Genomic DNA, 17,857 nt, shown 5'->3' on the forward strand with positions numbered 1-17,857 from the left:
CCCATCACATCGCGCTGGCAATTTATACACTAAGAATTTCATAGCTAATACATATTCAACACAGATTACATCGACTAATACATATGCATCAAGGATTGCCACATTAGTCTATTACGACATCAGCCTCTTCTGCACTTGCGCAGCCCCTCTCTGGTGGTCATCCTGATGAAGTAAGGAGTCTTCCTCGGATGAAGTAAGAAGTCTTCCTCAGCTTGTCCTGTTCACCTTTCTGTTCCTTGGACATGTCCCAACCATTATGTGGACGCCAGCATTCTCTTATTTTCACTTGACTGCTCCTGGTATGTTCGTGAGTTCTGCTTTGGTAGGGTTTCACAATACTCCCCTAAATCCACTCATATACCCTTCCCCATATATGGCTATGTTAATTGCTTATCGTTACAGCTACCATTATAATGCTTAGTTATAAAGTAACTAAGATACACAATAGAAGAGTTTCAACTTGTTCTTAAACTTTCCTAATACATAAAACCCCTCTACTGATTAACAGATTTTCAAATATAATCATCTTTTCCTTTGTATTATTGTTTCAACACACAATTTCACCTATTACTAACAAGGCCTGGAGCTCTACAGCTGGCTCTTGGCGGGCTGAGGCGAGGATAGCGGAAGCAGGAAGTAAAGGCTGTCAGCGCAGGCTTTGCCGTTGCTGCTGAGGAGACCGTCAGCGACTGCCAGGGGTCCCTATCGCAGAGTACAGCTCTGTGCCACCGCTCCCTTCCGCTTGCCCCGCTGAGGGGAGCAGACTACAATTCCCGGCGTGCCGCGCAGCACCCACGGCAGCTCTAATTGGCTGCCGCCCCTCCGCCCTTCTCCGGGTGGCGGTGTGAGGCGGGTGGCGGTGCCGAGGTCCCTCGGGTGCTGGGGGCTGGCGGGGCCGCATGGCGGCGGCGTGGTGGGGGTGGCGCGGTGGCCCCGCGTTCCTGCGGGGGGCGCTCGGGGCAGGCCCGCGCCGCGCCTGCAGCTCCGGGGCGCCAGTGCGGACTCCCGCCGCCGCGGCTCAGGTGAGGTCAGCCGGGAGTGAGCAGAGGCGTTGGGACGGAAGGTGGTGGCCGGGGCCTGCGGGAGGGTGCTGCTGCCGCGGGGAGGCCTGTAGTGCCGTTGCCGGAGGTTTGGAGTCCCCGGCCGATGCCTTGCAGTTAAGACAGCGTCGTTTGTGCTTGTGATAACCGAGGGTTGGCCTGGCCGGGGTGCCCGAGCGGAGTGCCCCTGCCATAGCAGTCTGTAGGGCGGGGGGGCCGCAGCTGCAGCCCGCCGGGCTGGGCGCACCAAAGCTGACCCGCGCTTTCCAGTAGGCACGCTTAATTCTGCAACCTGTCCCAGAACGATAGGTGATTTGTATGGTGAACGTGACTTGATTATATGGGTCTGAGCGGGCGTCAACAAAACGTGTAGTAATGTATAATTATATTGCCTTACTTTGCTGAATGTCACTTTTCTTTGGCAGTAAGTAGGACATTCAGAGTCTGGGCTGAACCAGTTCTGTGTTCTCTCCTGATTTGAAGAAGAGGTTACACAACAGCATTTGTTCTTGCCTAGGTCAAAATCGAGTTCTTTGGCAGCTTTTGGTCATTGTGCTCTGTCTGAGTGGTCATGGGGAACTTTGTGACTGAGCTGTTTGTTTGTTCCGTCCCTGATGTGAAATCAACACAGGTGTTCTCCTGATCCAGCTCCTCGTTTCGCTTTTGGTCCTCAGGTGGATCTGATCTCTTGGTGTCCAAATGGAGGAGAAAAAGCTGCACAGAAAGGCAAAGGTTCTGTATAGCAGAAATAGAGTATGACAGGCAGAGTAATCCCATGATTTATTGATTTACTTGCAAGCTCATGGCTGACTTTAAGGAGCAGAAACTAAGCTAAAGCTACTAGTAACCGTCTTTGTGTCACCAACATTGAATGCATTCACTACCATTTATTTACAGAGAGCCAAATGGAGTTGTGCAATTCTTTGTTGAATGCTTACTTGCCTCAGGAGTCTTGAAAGGCTATTGAGTTTCTTCTGCTTTTTCTAAACCATGTACTTTTTTTTTTTTATTTATTTAACTACTTTTTATGAATCAAGTAGTTCTAACATACATTCAGGAAGACTTTTGAGAGAGCTTGATTACATCAATCATCTCTGAAAGCCCTGTTCCCTTAGGGGATGAATGCCACTAAGAATGGGATGGGTGGTTTGTGTGTGTGGCATAGTAACTGAGGCAGGTGTTCCGGAGTACTTGGGATGTCCTGCGGGGCATGAGAACTCAACAAGCTCACGCAAAAGGAAAGACAATGCAAAATTAGTAACTATAGAGTAGTAATATACTCGCTGCTCATCAGTGTTCTCAGTCTCTCCCAGCATCCATCTGTAGAGGAGCAATTAGTGTTACAGCCATAGGGCAGTGAAACATACTTTAAAATGATGGGGTGTTCAGACATTCAAAGCAAGTGTGAATATTGCTTGACCATCTTTTGGGTTGGTTCTGAAAGTGTTCCTGGGTTCTGTTTAGTTTAATGAGATTTCAGTTGAGTTCAGGGGGTGCAAAGGGGAGAAGAGATTCTGTGTTTAATCCCATTTTAAAATGATCCTTCCAGCTATGGAAGGAAGAACTCTGTGATTCGGGAACTTCAGGAGATGACTGAAAGCTGGTGTCCATTATAAGTCTTTAGGTGAGGTTATAAACGGGGGGTCAGTATAGCAACTGTATTGGTGTTGTGTCATGAGCTTATGTTCAATTTATGACTCTGAGCTTGATACTGCATGCTGGTTTTTGACGTAGTGGAGAATGTATGCATACTATCCATTCTCTATCCTCCTGCGTTTGCTATTTGTACTAACACTTTATATGAATGCTTGGTAAATTATTCCTTCCAGCAGAAAGACTTAATAGCTTTATTTGCGTATTGAATGTCCATTTAGTTCTTAAAATGTTCTGTATATGAAACATGTGATGAAAATGGATGTATTTATAGAATTGAAATTATACTGACCAGATAACCTTACTGGGCAAATACAAGGCTGTAAAAATTTGTTGTCAGTTTTGAAGGTGAAATCAGATATGCCTCGGAAGCTGATCCTAAGTTGTTTACAAATAAACCCTAGAACTTGGATCAGCTTATTACTGGATTGTTTTGCATTGAATGAGCCTGTTTGTACCTTGGTATTTAAGATACAATTGTCAGTCTGGAGGTGTGTGCAGGGTGGTGTCCCTTTTTCCGAAGACTACATAATGGCAGGTAGCAACAGGCTCTATGAAAGCAGCGTTTTCATGGTTGGTTGACTGTGTTCAAGCATTTCTTGACTAATTCACAGTTGACAGGATAGCACCAGACTCCTTTGTTACCTTGTACACATGATGATACTTGTCCAAATTATGTTCTCGAATTAAAAAAAAATCGTATAGGATTACTTATTTCTACTACAACACTGTATTTTCCAGTATAATAGAAAAAGTACATTGTACTTTTAAAATTATTATTATTTTTATTGTAAGCTAGAACTTTATATGCAAAACCGACAACTTTTTGAAACCAAGGAGGAAGATGAGGGGAGTCTTAAGATAGTGAGGCTTGAGAACAGTAACAGTAAGGAACTTAGTTTTTTTTCCTGCTTTTGTTGTATCATTTCTAGTAAATGTCTTCCATCCTAATACAAAGCTTCATTTCAGCTTCCTCCATCTGTTCATGTAGATCCTTTAATTCAGACAGAACCACTTGAAATTTTCTGTGGCCTCCATGAAGTCTTCACCACTGGGATAAAGGGCAGAGTGCAGCTTGTCTTGGAAGACCTCATATGGCCCATATTTTTTGCCAGTCATGTCTGAAACTCTGTGTCCTGGAGCTTCATTTTGTGGGTAGCTGGTCCAAGCTGAGCAGTGTTCTCTGTGCCAGTAACCAGAACTCTAGCACGCTGTGTGGGGTCAACTGTTGGGCAGCAGCTGCTGAGCCCTCAGAAAAATATTTGTTTTGGACTCTTAGCTAAGGCCTCATACTGGCACTTGGCCTGTTTAGACCCATTTCAGCCTCTGTGGTTGTCTAATTTCGAGGTTGAACAAGGACATTATGTCACCACTTCCCTACAGATTATGGTATTAAAGGTGAGGCATGAAACAGAAGAGCTTTTGCTGAGTGATGTCCATGATGCTGGCACAGCAGCATTAGGTAGTGTGGTGAAGGTGGCAGCGCTGATGCACAAACCCAGCAGGATTGCAGGAGCTGAAAGAGGCAGTGGCTGTGAGAGCAGCACTGGCAGTGTTGTTAAGTACCCAGGCTGTGGTGGTCCCTGAGGCCTGTGTTTGCAAGCATTACTGTTTCACAGTGCAGAAGTGTCACTGGGGATAAGATGAAGGTGGAAAGGTAGAGCAAGTATAGTACTCAATCTTCAGTTTGATAAATAATTAACAGCTCTGTTCTCTTCCCCCTTGTGTTTAACTGAGCATTTCCAGTATCTGTCAGTTTGTGGTGTTCCTGGTGGCTGTTAATACATCTAGTGACAGCTTCAAATTTTGCTGCTTTGTTTAGAATAGAGTTCTCCTCGAAATTACAGGTGAATTGGCAGGTCTGAAGGGCTGACAGATTGTCAAAATATAACTGCTAGGTGCAGTCATCTAAACTCTCATTCGTTCACTACTAGTATAGAACATGGGATTGACAGCCCAGAGAATGAAACTGTTTCTTCACAGATGAGATAAAGCCCACTGTGTCAGGCTCTGCCTCTGATGTGCAGAAGTGTCTCCTGTCAACTATGGAGAGAGGGGTGTGGAGACTGGAGATTATAACCATCCCTTTTAAGTGAAAAAGTTTAGTGCTTGGGCATTGGTGCGTTAAAATACCGACAACCACCCATCTTTCCCAACTGCAGGGAATTGAATAACCCTTTCACTTTAGCTGTGAACTGCATCAGGTAGCTTTTGCTTTCTTCGTGCTCTGAAAGCTCTCACACAGGCTTCAAGTCTAGGTCCTCATCTTGTTCTTCCCCTTCAGAAAATCCTACTCATGCAGCTACTTGATAGAGTGCTTCATCTTTCCCCTGAGTTAACCAGACAGACAGCTGAGTTTCCATCTCTGATATTTGTCCTTCCATGTGGAAATACATCAGTGCTAGGTGCAGTGGCAGTTTTGGTAACACAGGATCCACTCCCACTGGAGCTCAGGCTGATGCTACTGAACTCATGAGTGGCTCCTAATTCCTCTTTGCTGACATCAAACTGGACAGAAACTGAACTAAGCTTAAAAATTTCCATCTCCATTGTTCTTCCTTCCCAGACAAACCCATCTTTGTACACAAGAAGAAGATGAAAAAGATGGAAAGAAACTCTAGTAGCTCTGAAAAACTTTCTTCTTTTTCCCATACCAGCACTGGCTATTTTGCAGCAAGAGAGCAAATGTTATTTCTAACAGGAACTTTAAAGTATCTTGACACCAACTGCCTGTTGAGTGCCTTTTAATACTTCTTCTGCACAGTTCACTTTAGAGAAATTAATGAAGGGCAGTATTTCTCACTTCACTCCCTCCCTGTAAGGCACAGGGAAGGGCAGGATATTCCTACTGTTCTGTCATCAGGTGGAGTGGGTAGGAAAGCCTGGCCCTGAAAAAGGTGCAAAAATGAGATACTGAGGAAAAAACAGGAGAGGAGTGCTACAAGAAAGGCTCAATTAATTTTAGTAAGCATGGGAGTGGTTTCCCTCTTGAATGTGAACACCTTTCCAAAATAGAAGGAAGGAGAACATCAGAAATGAAGCCAGGTGAGAAAGCTGTGCAGTTTAAAATGAAAATAGTGAATGCATAATGAATGCATAATAAATGCAACAGAGACAGCATTTTGAACTTAGTTTCTTGGGGAAACTAAGGTTGTGCAGAACTCATAATGTGTAGGTGCATAGGCTGGATTAAAACCTAGATGGCTTGTGCTGCCTGTGCACATTGGAGAAGATGGGCATGTAGGAACCTCTGTAGGTGTGAGCAGTGTGTGTGACTGTGAAGAGGTTGCCGCTGACACCTTTGGTGCTACAGGGAGGAAAGGCCAGGCCTGGGGAGGGCCTTATCTGTCTGCTGCTGTGGCCACCACTACAAAACAGAAACTGAAAGAGATTGCTTTCTTGTGGCAGAAAAGCAATTACATGGAACTTCTGTTTTATCAGGGGTAAACAGATGCTTTCTGGGCTTTGAAACAGCCACTTTGTGTCTCCTTTATCTTCTCTGACGCCCCTGCAAGGGATGTTCTTAGGGATCTTCTTATCTAACCGCAAAGTTGCTTGGATCAAGCAACTCTATACCCCTCTCCCCCCCCCCCCCCCCCCCCCCCTTTAAACTTGTGAACACCATGTATTCAGCAACAGGTTTGTATCTGCTCCTTCACTGAAGTTCACTGTATGCTCAGGAACCCCTTAGCTTCCAATTTTCATAGCTGGCCACTAAGTGTCTGTATGTGGTTAACTAACAGGACAAAATGAAGGTAGTTATTTTAATTATTTCGATCCTGGTTTCACTTTTTCATTTTGTGATGCTATGCAGCTGGCCTCTGTCAGAGTTATTAAATTGGCCTCCTATAAAATACTAATTTAACTGTGATGATGAAAAGACCCCAAACTTGACAGGTTTTATATGAGTTTGTTTGTGGGCATTTGTATCTACTGCCTGAACCAACTATCCACCAGCTAATTAAAGTATGTTGGTAAAATTTTGCTTTTCTGCACTACTGTGATAAGAATTGGTTCAATTGCTATATGTTTCACTGAAGGTATTGAAATATTTTCCAAAAGGAGCAGAGTATTTTCAGCTGTGCTTTACAGGTGTAGAAAAATAGAGATATAACATGGTAGTTTGAAAGTTATGGGCTAAAGGCAGTGGGACTCCCTGAGCTTAGACCTTGCTATAGTGTTCTGGTGTTGGCAGTAGCGATGTTTTAAAGATGCTTGGCATAAACTTGAAATGTATTTGTTTCCATTAGCAGCTACTGGTTTGGGATATTTGATACCTAAAGTGATCAGACGTCATTGTGGAAGGCAAATACTCAGTACTTCCTGAAAACTGTGTTGCTTTAGAATATGTGGCTCTGTGCTTTAAAATACCCAGAAATTGTAAAAGAAATTGCTTTTAATATTCACTTCATGACAGTTAATAAAGACATTATTAAAATTCTGAATCTTTTCATGCAGGCTTGAACAGTTGGAGTGTTCAGGATCGCACATTTCTCTTCCAGTCCCACTGTGCCCTGTATTATTTGTCATCTTTTAACTGAGACAGGCTGTTTGGCAGTATTCTGTTGTATAGGTTTGGACAAGACCATGTTGGAAGTGTTCTTGAAGCAGATAATTGTACACAGCAATAATTTGGTTTTGCTGTTAACAAGATGTTATGTCTTGCACATTAAAGTTGGTTGGGACATGAGCATTCCATCAACTTTTAGTTCTCTCATGCTGAAACACAGGGAGGGACCCTTCTATATGATTTCATTTATCTGAGAGCTTCAGTGAGATTGTGTGGTCTTGTGTCATTGATTCTGGAAAGTGAAGAGACACACAACTGAAAAAAAAGCTGCTTCCTATTCTGCACAAAAAAACTGAAGCACATGTGGCAGAGAAGTGTATCTTAAAATGCACAGGGAGGAGTGTGATACAGCTCCATGGAATTAAGTAGGGTGTGAAACTTAATAAATGATCAGTTTTGAACATAAATTACATTTTTGTCTTGTGCAGCTGTCCCTGTGAGGCAAAATGGAATAATAATTGTCAGTTGAGTTCAAAGTTAATGTTTATACAGCAAGTTGGCAGGATAACTATTCACATACCTAGCACTTGCTTGTTTTCATTACAGGAATTGCAAAGCTCAGGAAGAGGACGCTTTCTACTGGAACATGCTGCTCCCTTCTCTGCTTTTTTGACAGACAGCTTTGGGCGTCAGCACAACTACTTGCGAATTTCTTTGACTGAGAAATGCAACCTCAGGTGTAAGTGTCTGCTTGCTTGCACAATGACTTTGTACACAATGATGTGCAAAGGCCAAGAACCGAGTTAGGGTACTTACTGCTGTGTTGGCTGTGTGCTGTTTCTTGTCTTCGCAAAGTAATGGTAAAGGATAGACTGATTTGGTGCTGAGCTGCTGGTGGGATGGGGAAGGAGGAAGCAAGCCTAGGGATTCGCCAGAGACAGGTGGGAGTGACAGATCTTTCACAAGAATTGGTGTGGTTTGGGTGATGGTGCGTGTAGATGGCTTGTATGCTATACCCAAAGTATGTGATAAGCATGAAAGCTTGTACCTAGGTGTTCCCAAATTATGTCTACAGAGTCTCTGGAAATGTCCCAGTGCTTGCTAGATCAGTTTGGTGTTGCTGGATGCAGGTTAGATAGCAATAAGATCAGCTTTTCCTTCAAAGTGGATCCGTTGTAATTTTGAGACCTGTCAAATGAGTTCTGGGTTTTCTTCTGAAGGAAAACAGGAAATTGTTAGGAGATTTTTTCTAAGATTTGGTGTATGATCTTATCCATATTTAAGAAAAGCCAAGTCACATTAAAGACAGTTGCATTTGATGTATTTTGCCTATCAATATTAGATTAACTGCTGCTGGTTATTTTTTCCCCATGTATTTCTGTATTCTTTGTTTCAGGTCAGTATTGTATGCCAGAGGAAGGTGTTCAGCTGACCCCTAAATCAGACCTACTCACTACTCAGGAGATAATCACTCTGGCCAAACTGTTTGTGAAAGAAGGTGTAGAAAAGATCCGACTGACAGGAGGAGAGCCACTTATCCGTCCTGATGTGGTTGATATTGTGGGTGAGTTCCAAATAAATACAGTGTGTTTCAAAATGACTTGCTATATATTGATCCAAAACCTATTCTTATCTACTAATACAGTCCAGCAACCTGAAGAATAATTATATATTAAATGATGGTGCTTTTTCCCAACATTGTTCCTTTTGGAAAACTTCTACTTCTGTTCTCCTGCTTAGAGGGAGCTTATATCTTTCCATATTGTAACAGCTGAACTTATCATAGTTTTATTCAGAACCTAGTAGAATTATGCAGCATTGGGGTTAAATCAACAATTAATACAACCATTGTTCTCACTGAGGAGGTACAGTCTATACATGCTTACAAAAAAAAAGAGATTTTCTCTTGTGTTTTTTTTTTTAGGGTTGTTTTTATGTCTTTGTGTTGTTTCCTTGATAACAGATGTCACTTGTTTATCTGTGTTTGATAAGGAATGAAGGAAATGTCTATGTTGTCACAGTTACTGATGAAGACTGTTACTTCAGCGGAAGATAATTTACTGGGTTATTTTTAGAAGTCTAGCTCTTTCAACAGGTATTGTGTAGACTGACTGTGCCTCTTATAGGGGGAGGGATTTGTAGGCTTTTGTGCTGATTTTTTTTCTTTTTTTTTCCTTGAGCCAGGTGGGTTTTTTTTCCCCTTTTCAAAATCTTGTACATTCTGGCTATTATAACAATTCTGTGTAGTGGCAAAGAGTTAGATTAAGGCTATGTAGGTGGGTGTACTTTGGTGTATTGTAGGGAACTGAACTCGTATGTTTCTGCACATCTACTCTTGTAAGTACTGAAGATAAAGGATTAATATTGAAGATGGTCTTGAAAGTAGAGTGCCTGCCTACTGATACACTGAGCTTTGGTGCAGAGAGAACAGTTGGTCTTTGCTCCTGCTTTGTTTTGTTCAGGATTTGGAAGACTTTTATGGTCTTTCCTGAAGGAAGCAGCAGAGCGGTGTAGTAAGTAGAACTGACCTGTTCATAGCTGGGAAAGGTATGGTTAGAGTGAGCTGGCTTAGGTATTCTTGAACCTTGATTGTGAGAAAGCTGCAGTAACTTCATTGTTTTGGAACTCTGGAATTCTGTAGGGCATTTTGCCCATGCATGATAGCTTATTTTTTATTTAGGATTGAGTGCAGCTTTATCATTCACTAGCAGTAGCTGATGGCTTTTTGTACTCATCATGGCTACTCTGATATTGAGGGTGTAAGTTGAGTAGCCAGGTCGCTGCAAAATAATTACAACCTTGCTGCAATTCTGAAGTATTGATACTGGAAGGATAGAAAGCTTTTTTGTTTGTTTGTTTTACAGCATCAATAGAATTCTCAAAGGTTTATTTCTGTGGCTGAAAGAGAGAGATGGATCTTTTTGAACCACTGGGCTTTCATTACTTTGTGTTCTTGTTCACAGTTGAACTTTGTAAGATTCATAGCGATAACTTTAATGGATGACAAGAGAGTAGTGATCTTGGGGTAAAGATAATGGATGTTAAGATGATTGTGCTGTTGCATTAGTTCATTCTGTCATGAATTTGTATCAGCCTGGCTGTTTTTTAAAAAGGCATATTGAAAATTGCCAGATCAAATCTATAAACACTTTATATCTTCTCAGACCTTGGTGTTACACTGTGATGTATAAGCTTGGGACCAAGATAAAAGTCTCAAAACTAAATAGATCCCATGTAGCAACTATGGGAAAACTCACTGAAGGAAAAAATGCCCAAAAATATCTTCTGCAGCATCTTTAGCATTATGTACTGAATTCAGGCTGGCATAGAGTTAATCTGGATTTCTAGATGATTTATAGAAGCTGGCAGCAATATTTTGGGTGCTGAATAGGGTTGAGATTTAAGTTAGGTTTGTTTTCAGCAAACCTTTCTCTTAACCATAAATGGTTTATGAAATACCAGTAAAGCTCAAAAATATTAATGCTGGATTACCATTACTGTATTTTTCTAATACTCAAGTGAAAACTTTGTTGTTTCAACGAACAAAAGGGATTTGATGCACTGTAGGAGACCATGTTATTCAGAGACCTGCTACAGTTTTAATACATGCACATACATAAGCTATGACTCAGCAACTAACACTCACTGAAAGCTAAATCATGTCCTGGTGACTGCTGAGACTTTTCTGAAGCAGCTGACAGTGGAATATAGAATCCATCTCCTTTGAACACACAAAGCTTAAATTATCACTGGATATAAACTGATGGCTGTTTATTATTAATAGTGTGAGAAGTACACTTCTCCACCGATAAAATAATTTTCAGTGGGGTAGGGGATGGTTGGTTAGATGACTGTTTATAGCTACATACACATTTCAAGAGTGAAATGATGTAGAACAGACTTGTTAATGTATTAGGAGATACACATACTTTATCTGTATTTGGTCAGGAGAAATGCAATTGAGAAAATGATTGGAGTGGAACATGTAAGAAGCTTGTCTGTTTAAGAAGATGCTCCTGATCATAAATGAAGAAAGTAAATGTTAAAGGGTATACTTGATTGCTTGAGCCTGACATAGAAGCTTTTAGCTTCATGCTGTTGAATTACAGCATCTGTTATGTTTCCTTTCCTGCTCCACACTTTCATTGGTTGTCTTTGCTTGTCCTGATTGTTGCTAAAGCTGTGACCACTGGTCAGCAAACAGAATTAATACAGGTACAAGGTGAGTTACAAAGTTATGAAATCTCTCTAATCTGTTTTGGACTTGAAGGTCAACAATCAAGAAACCAAGTGACTGCAAATGTTCCGCTTGTTAGCTTGCACAAATAAGGCAGAATGTACTAACTGGTCCTTCTATTTGTTGGTGTTAGTGTTAAGCCTTTGTCTCTTAATTTCTCACAGTAAGCTTCTATCCAAGTTGTTATTACAGGTGTTTCCACATATTAATGTATTTCTAGTGCCGCATCCTGTCTGATGAGGAATAAGGTGCATTGATAACAGCTGCTGCCTGCACTAACTACCCTGATCAATTACAATTTTTTTATTTTTCCCATTTTAGTGCTACTTTTTTTACTTTTCCCATTTTAGGCTGCAGCATGACTTTGATTTTACTCAACGCCTTTATGCATTTTGTATTTCTAGTAATGAAACCTGTATGTCTTTTTTTTGCCTCTTATTAGGAGGTTAAGCATTTTGTGCATTCTGAGGCTGTAAATAAAAGCAGTGGTGTTATATGCTACCCTCTGACTGCAATGTGTATCTTGTGCTCTCACAAAGAGTAGCTTGCTAGTGGTAGCTAGTGTTAAATAATCTTTGCCAAACTTGTGGCAGTAGCATTCATCCTCTAAGAGGTTATTACTCTTCTATTACAACTTCAGGTTCCAAATGTCTTCACAGAGCTCTTAATCATGTTGCAAAATGAAGCTGCTGTGAATTTCAGCATCTTTGGTGTGACCCAGCTTGTCCAATTCTAGAGTTTTTTGCCCATTTTAGGGTGAATATTTTGAGAATAGCTGGGAAATGAGATAAAGCAGAAGTAAAGCTCATATCAACATGAACAAATAGAATAAGGAGGAGAGAAGGGACTAGGAAATATTTGTGCTGTAATTAAAGCTGCCTCAAGAGTAAGGGTTCTTCAAATGTTTCTCAACTAATTAGGGTGGAAAGGAAAATAAGCAAATTACTTTGCCACAGCTCTGTTTCTGCAGGTGGTTTCTGAGGATTTTCTCCTATTTGTTATTGTACTGATAACTGGAGGTTTGAAAGCATGCCCTCTGGAGAACTGGTATGCTGAGGGTTTCTGCATTTGGCTTATGAGAAGGCAGCTGTTTTCTAAATGTTAATCATATGATATTAACTGCTGCTTATGTGGTTTTCTTTCATTAGCCATTTTTTAGTGTCTTGCATAAGCACACTTCAGTTGGCTGGGCTACTACTGTGGGTAATGAAAGTATGTCAGTTGTCAAGTGCAAGTGTTTTGTCCCTTGGAAGCTATTGCCTTGGATTCTCTGTAATGGTCCAGTATGTTGACCTTTTTCTGTTTAGTTCGGAGCATATGTGGTATTTCTTTCAGCAGCTCAGAGTCACAGCTGCTGGTAGCTACCTCTGGGTTAGAACTGGTTATTGATAAAGTATAGTAGGATAAAAGTTCAGGTGTCAGATGTAAAAGGTGTGGCTTGATGCTAATTATTATTGCAAAACACAGAATTCAGTTTGCAAAGCTAGATTGAGGAAAAGATAAACAAAATCAGAGGCTTTCTTCCACCAGTAAAATAGCTATTTACTCTAAGAAATGAAGAACAGAATCAGCATGCATATTCAGTGTTTTGCCTGCAAAAACCTACTGTCTTTCGTACCTTCTGAAATGGATTTATGCTAAAATGGGTCTCTTAAGCCAATACAGCTGGAAGGAGGCTGAAGCACCAAAGTGTCCATGTTTTCCTCACACCCTCAGTGACATTTTTCTTGTTTGTTTCACAGATCTCCTTTTGGGTTTTCTGTGTAACTTATAGTTGAATTACTTCTTTTAAAGTGTTCTATTTACTTTTATTTTCCTAGGTCAACTGCGCAAGTTAGAAGGTCTGAAAACCATTGCTGTCACAACCAATGGGATGAACTTAACCAGATTGCTGCCCCGACTGAAGGAGGCAGGACTGAATGCCATTAACGTTAGCCTGGATACCTTGGTCCCAGCTAAATTTGAGTTCATTGTCCGGAGAAAAGGTACAAGGTTGGCTTCTAATGCAACTGTGTTCATACTTGCAGTAGTGTCAAGAGTTGTTTGGCATGTTGTTCAACTTGGTTACTTTGGTAGGGGAGTGAATTGCTATCCTTCCAAGGCTTGAAAATGTAGTCTGTACTAGCTTAATTGATAGTGACTCTTTTCTCTTCTTTCTGCAACCTTTAGGCAGGTAGAGAGTCTTTAATTGGAGCTGGTAGAGTAGAAGATGCTCAACTCAGCACAGTCGGTGGGACTGTGACTACAGTTGACAGTAAATGGCTGATTACTGGTTAGTCATGGACATCAAGACAACTTTCCAAATCTTGTGTTGGTCTCATGTGCTGCTGCTATAGTTAATACTGTCAAAAAAAACAGATGTTCCTGCTATAGCAGACAGGAACTAAGATGCTGCAAGAACAGAACTTATCACAGATAGTGGCAGTTTCTGGAAGCTGTATTTCGGCATGCTAGCAGTGGTCTCCCATTCAAGTACTGATGTTCTCTACTTCCATAATTTTTTAATAGGAATAAACATAAACCATGCCTGAGATCGCTTGAGGAGGGCTATTGGCTTTGTAACTTTCATCTAGTTGAGTAGTAATTCCAAGCAAAGTCTCAAAAATGCTTGGGTGTGCCCAGTGTTACAGATTCTTGTCTAAATGAATCATAAAGCTCATTATGAAGTTCAGCTTCGTGGTTGGGCTTCCTTCCAACCTAAAGCTGATTTGATCTTGTGTCATTCTATTTCTGTACAGTAATGTAACTTTTCAGCCTGTGAACGTCTAGTTCAGACAAAACCTTCGCATAGCCACTAGATGGTGCAACAACGCAAGATAAATTTAGAGAAAGGGCTGTAGAAATCTGGGGTGCTGTGAGAAGTAATTTCAATGTTTGAATCACTCTGCTGTCAAGTTCTGCTGGCAGGTGCAAAAAGGTGTCCTTGTCTACAGTCTCACTAAGAGCACTTCTTCAGATTTTTACATCATAATGCCAGAATCTGTTCCTTTCATAAATCTGACTGGAGCATTATCGTTTTGGTGTAGGCTATTGCATTAATCTCGTTGTGCCATGGCACAGTTGGCTTCCAGAGAGTATGTAATGACAAGCAGGTGTGGACTGTGCTCTTTCCTACTGTTCTCTGCATTTGAATATTACCTTGTTTGTGACATTCACTGGAAAAAAAGCCCTTCCTTTGCTACTGAAGGGACAAACCTAATCCTTCAGCTTCCTGAATTATATAGCCACAGCTCTTCATATCTGATTGGAAGCTGTTAGGAATATGCTGCTTAAAAGTAAGCTGAAAGTTTTGGGGGGATAGGGGTAATTTTTATTCATATAAACATCCTCTTCCCCCTTTGAAGAAAAGAAAAAAAAAAAAAGTTTTTACCACAAAGAGAGAAATTGCTCAGCTGGATAGCACAGAGAATGAACAGAGAAGTTTCTATGATCCAGTATTTTTAAGGAGGAGAATAAAGTCTCCTTTGGGTTTTTTCTCCTTGGGTTTTTTCCAAGTTAAAAATAATAATGCTGAGTTGGGATTTTTCTTTTATTAAGGGCTGAAATTATATAAATGTATTTTTTTTTTTACTGTGTTCGAGGGTTTTTCATTTAATAGGAGATTTCCATGTACGGAATGAGCAGAGAATAATGTGCCTGCCCTACTGTGCTATCCTGTCTACTGTGGCAGTTCCAGAGGTGACAAGATATAGCTCTATTAAGGTGAGAAGGATTCTTGATCTTAGAGTCCCACAGGCTGGTAAATTCTGTGGAAAGTAAAGGTGGCATCTGATTGTGGAGCTAACCAGGAGCTCGAGAAACTTGGAATGAATTTTTCTGCTCCTCTCTTAAAACCCTAGAATGAATTTCCAGGAGGCAGGAATTTTGTGTCTTTGTGCAAGTGACCTGCAGTACATCTGCTTTTATTCCCAAATGACTGGGACAGAGGGACTGACTATGAGGTGATCAGTGTTTTCACTGATGTATGAAAGCAATTAGAGGACCATAGTATTTCTACTTCTCCCCATCTATCTACCACGTTCTAAGGGCTGAACAAATTTAAAGTACTTTCTTGCAGGTAGCCAGTCTAACTTGTTTTCACAGCCTGTTCCTTCTTTTTTGTTCACTATAGAAAAATCAGATAATATTGTACGGTGATTAAATCATTAAACATTGGCTTTCTTCTTGTAAGGATTGAATGCTGGGAGGTGTCCCACATAGGGTTGGTCTGGATGTGTCTAAGGTTATCTGTGCTTTAAAGTTGGCTAAAGTTATGATTTCAGAAGAAATCTAAACTGATGAAAATATTTAAATATTTCATTGGGTGGAAAAGAAGTTGTCAAGTTTTAAATATCAAACAAAAACTTAAAGAAGTTCTGACCCTTGACCATACTTGCTGACACAATGACATCTAGTATTAATTTCTGCTCTAATGTCTTGGAACATTGTGTTTATTCTTTTTGTTATTCCATTACCACACAAGGACTTTGATCTAGAGAGGGTGTTTCAATAAATGTGACAATAGAAATAAACGCCTAACAGCTTTCCATAAAAAAAGAACAGAAGACTATTAACGTCAAAATAGGAAATGCAGCTACAGATTTCCATTTTTTTTTATTGTAACAGATCTTTATTTTAAATATACCCCTGCCCAAAATTCCTTTAGTAGAAATAACTCATAGTTGTTAATCAGAACAGCTTACTTTGTTTGAAGAAATTTTTGATAGCTGTTCTAAACCACACTCTTGTGCTAGCATGGCAGGAGGTAAGAGGCAGGACTGGGAACGACATTTGAGTTAGATGCATTGCAAGCTGTAATCCTGTTCCATACCTTCACAGTGAGATGAGCCCAGCCATGTGAGTGTTTTGGGTTGACAGTTGGACTCAATGATTTTAAAGGTCTTTTCCAACCTAAATTACTCTGATACTATTCAAACTTGTGGAGGTTTTGATCTTTTGCTTGCTAGTGGTTGCTTCCTGGCCTTTTTAGTTAAGTTTCACCTTTTTGCAATCCTGAAGTCACACAAAAGGTTTTCCAAGCTATTGCAGAGCTTTTTGATTGCATTTGTGGCTCCAGGATGTGCTTACAGCAGTGTATCATTATCTCTTTTGTCACGTTCAGCCTGCAAACTTGCTGAAGTATACCACTGGTACTGCAGACTTACTGGGCACATGCAAAATTAGTAGGTGGTGAAGGAGAAGGGTGACAAGTCATAACTTCAAACAGTTGCTTGCAAGAGTTTTTTCACTGTCTTCTCCTTGCTCTTCTCCTTTTGCAGCTAGGACTAGTATCAGGACTGGCTCATAAAGCTGTTTCTTCTGCTTTCTGGTGTCCATGCGTAATAATGCCTTTACCAGCCAGAAGGCAGTGAAATTTTTTGCATCTTTCCTTTATTTTCTGATTTTGAGCACATCTAATACTAAGTATGCACAGAATATGATTGAATTATTTCTTATTCCTGGTAAAGCACCTACAGACTTTTGGAAAATATTGCCCTTTTGCTAGCATGTGTAAAGTATTTGCTGTTGACTACATCTTTGGAAGAAGGAGCTCAGTCTCATACAGTGTTTGGTTTCTCGTACCTGAGTTTAGTGTGCAGAACAGGATGGGAGCTTAAGTGTATTACCTAGCAGTACAGGAGACTTAGTCACAAACATGGTGACAGTATTTGAGCACACCCGCTCACCAGAAATGCATACCCAGAGCTTGGTAACTTGCTAACTCATTCTTGTTGCTATCACATTGTTTCTCTGCCAGCTGATGAGTATGGCAGAGAAGGAATAATATGTCAAATCTAAAACTGATATCTTGATGAAAGGTCTTAACTTTGTTTAAAATTGAAGGTGTGGTTTGAATGAGATTATTAAGATGCTTTCCTAAAGGTTTTTGGAATTCCAGAATTGCATTGTTACTTTATTTTTCTTCCAAGTTTAAGAAGAACATGTATGGGTAAAGATACTTGCCCTAAATTAACTATCTATCTCTCTCTACCTGGGAGGAGCTGACAAGTGGAGGCCACACTAAAATGGTAGGGTGAGGCTGGGCATTTTGGGGGGGGGGGGTACTGGTGTAGTTTGAGCCTCTTTACTTGCAGGTCTTCTTACCTGCAGCCCTGTTTGCTGAATCAGATTGTTTTTTTTTTTTTCTTGTACTTAATAAGTAACCTCTTTTTGCATTCTGTATTTAAACAGGAGAAATAATTTTTTTTTTCTTTTTATATCTTAGGCTTTCACAAGGTAATGGAAGGAATCCACAAAGCCACTGAACTTGGCTACCGTCCTGTTAAGGTAAAGCCAGTGTTCATTTACTCTGAAACTGTTGTGTTTTACCATAATTGTGATTAAAAGATGCAGTTCACCTGATGAGGAATTTGTTATTCTCTCCCATAAATAAATTTTAGTAAAATTGAAAAGAACTATAGTAGATTGAAGATTGTG

General features: G+C 40.6%; 1 protein-coding gene across 4 annotated transcripts in view; it reads left to right on the forward strand.

The window, feature by feature from the left end:
- Positions 1 to 867: 867 nt before the first annotated feature.
- Positions 868 to 17,857, forward strand: part of MOCS1 (molybdenum cofactor synthesis 1) — a 28,226-nt gene continuing 11,236 nt past the window's right edge. For 2 of the 4 annotated variants that reach the window (XM_061470892.1, XM_061470893.1), the window contains exons 1-5: positions 868 to 1,022; positions 7,810 to 7,942; positions 8,600 to 8,767; positions 13,261 to 13,425; positions 17,646 to 17,707. In XM_061470892.1, the coding sequence (XP_061326876.1) occupies positions 900 to 1,022; positions 7,810 to 7,942; positions 8,600 to 8,767; positions 13,261 to 13,425; positions 17,646 to 17,707 (651 nt within the window). In that variant the 5' untranslated portion in view covers positions 868 to 899. Of the gene's footprint in view, positions 1,028 to 7,809; positions 7,943 to 8,599; positions 8,768 to 13,260; positions 13,426 to 17,645; positions 17,708 to 17,857 lie in introns of all 4 variants that reach the window. The other 2 variants (XM_061470894.1, XM_061470896.1) reach the window with 2 other exon arrangements.

The sequence above is a fragment of the Pezoporus flaviventris genome, unplaced genomic scaffold (assembly GCF_033815535.1).
Source record: "Pezoporus flaviventris isolate CSIRO_AGI_PZ_B2104156 unplaced genomic scaffold, CSIRO_AGI_Pfla_v1 ptg000066l, whole genome shotgun sequence".
Lineage (NCBI taxonomy): Eukaryota > Metazoa > Chordata > Aves > Psittaciformes > Psittacidae > Pezoporus > Pezoporus flaviventris.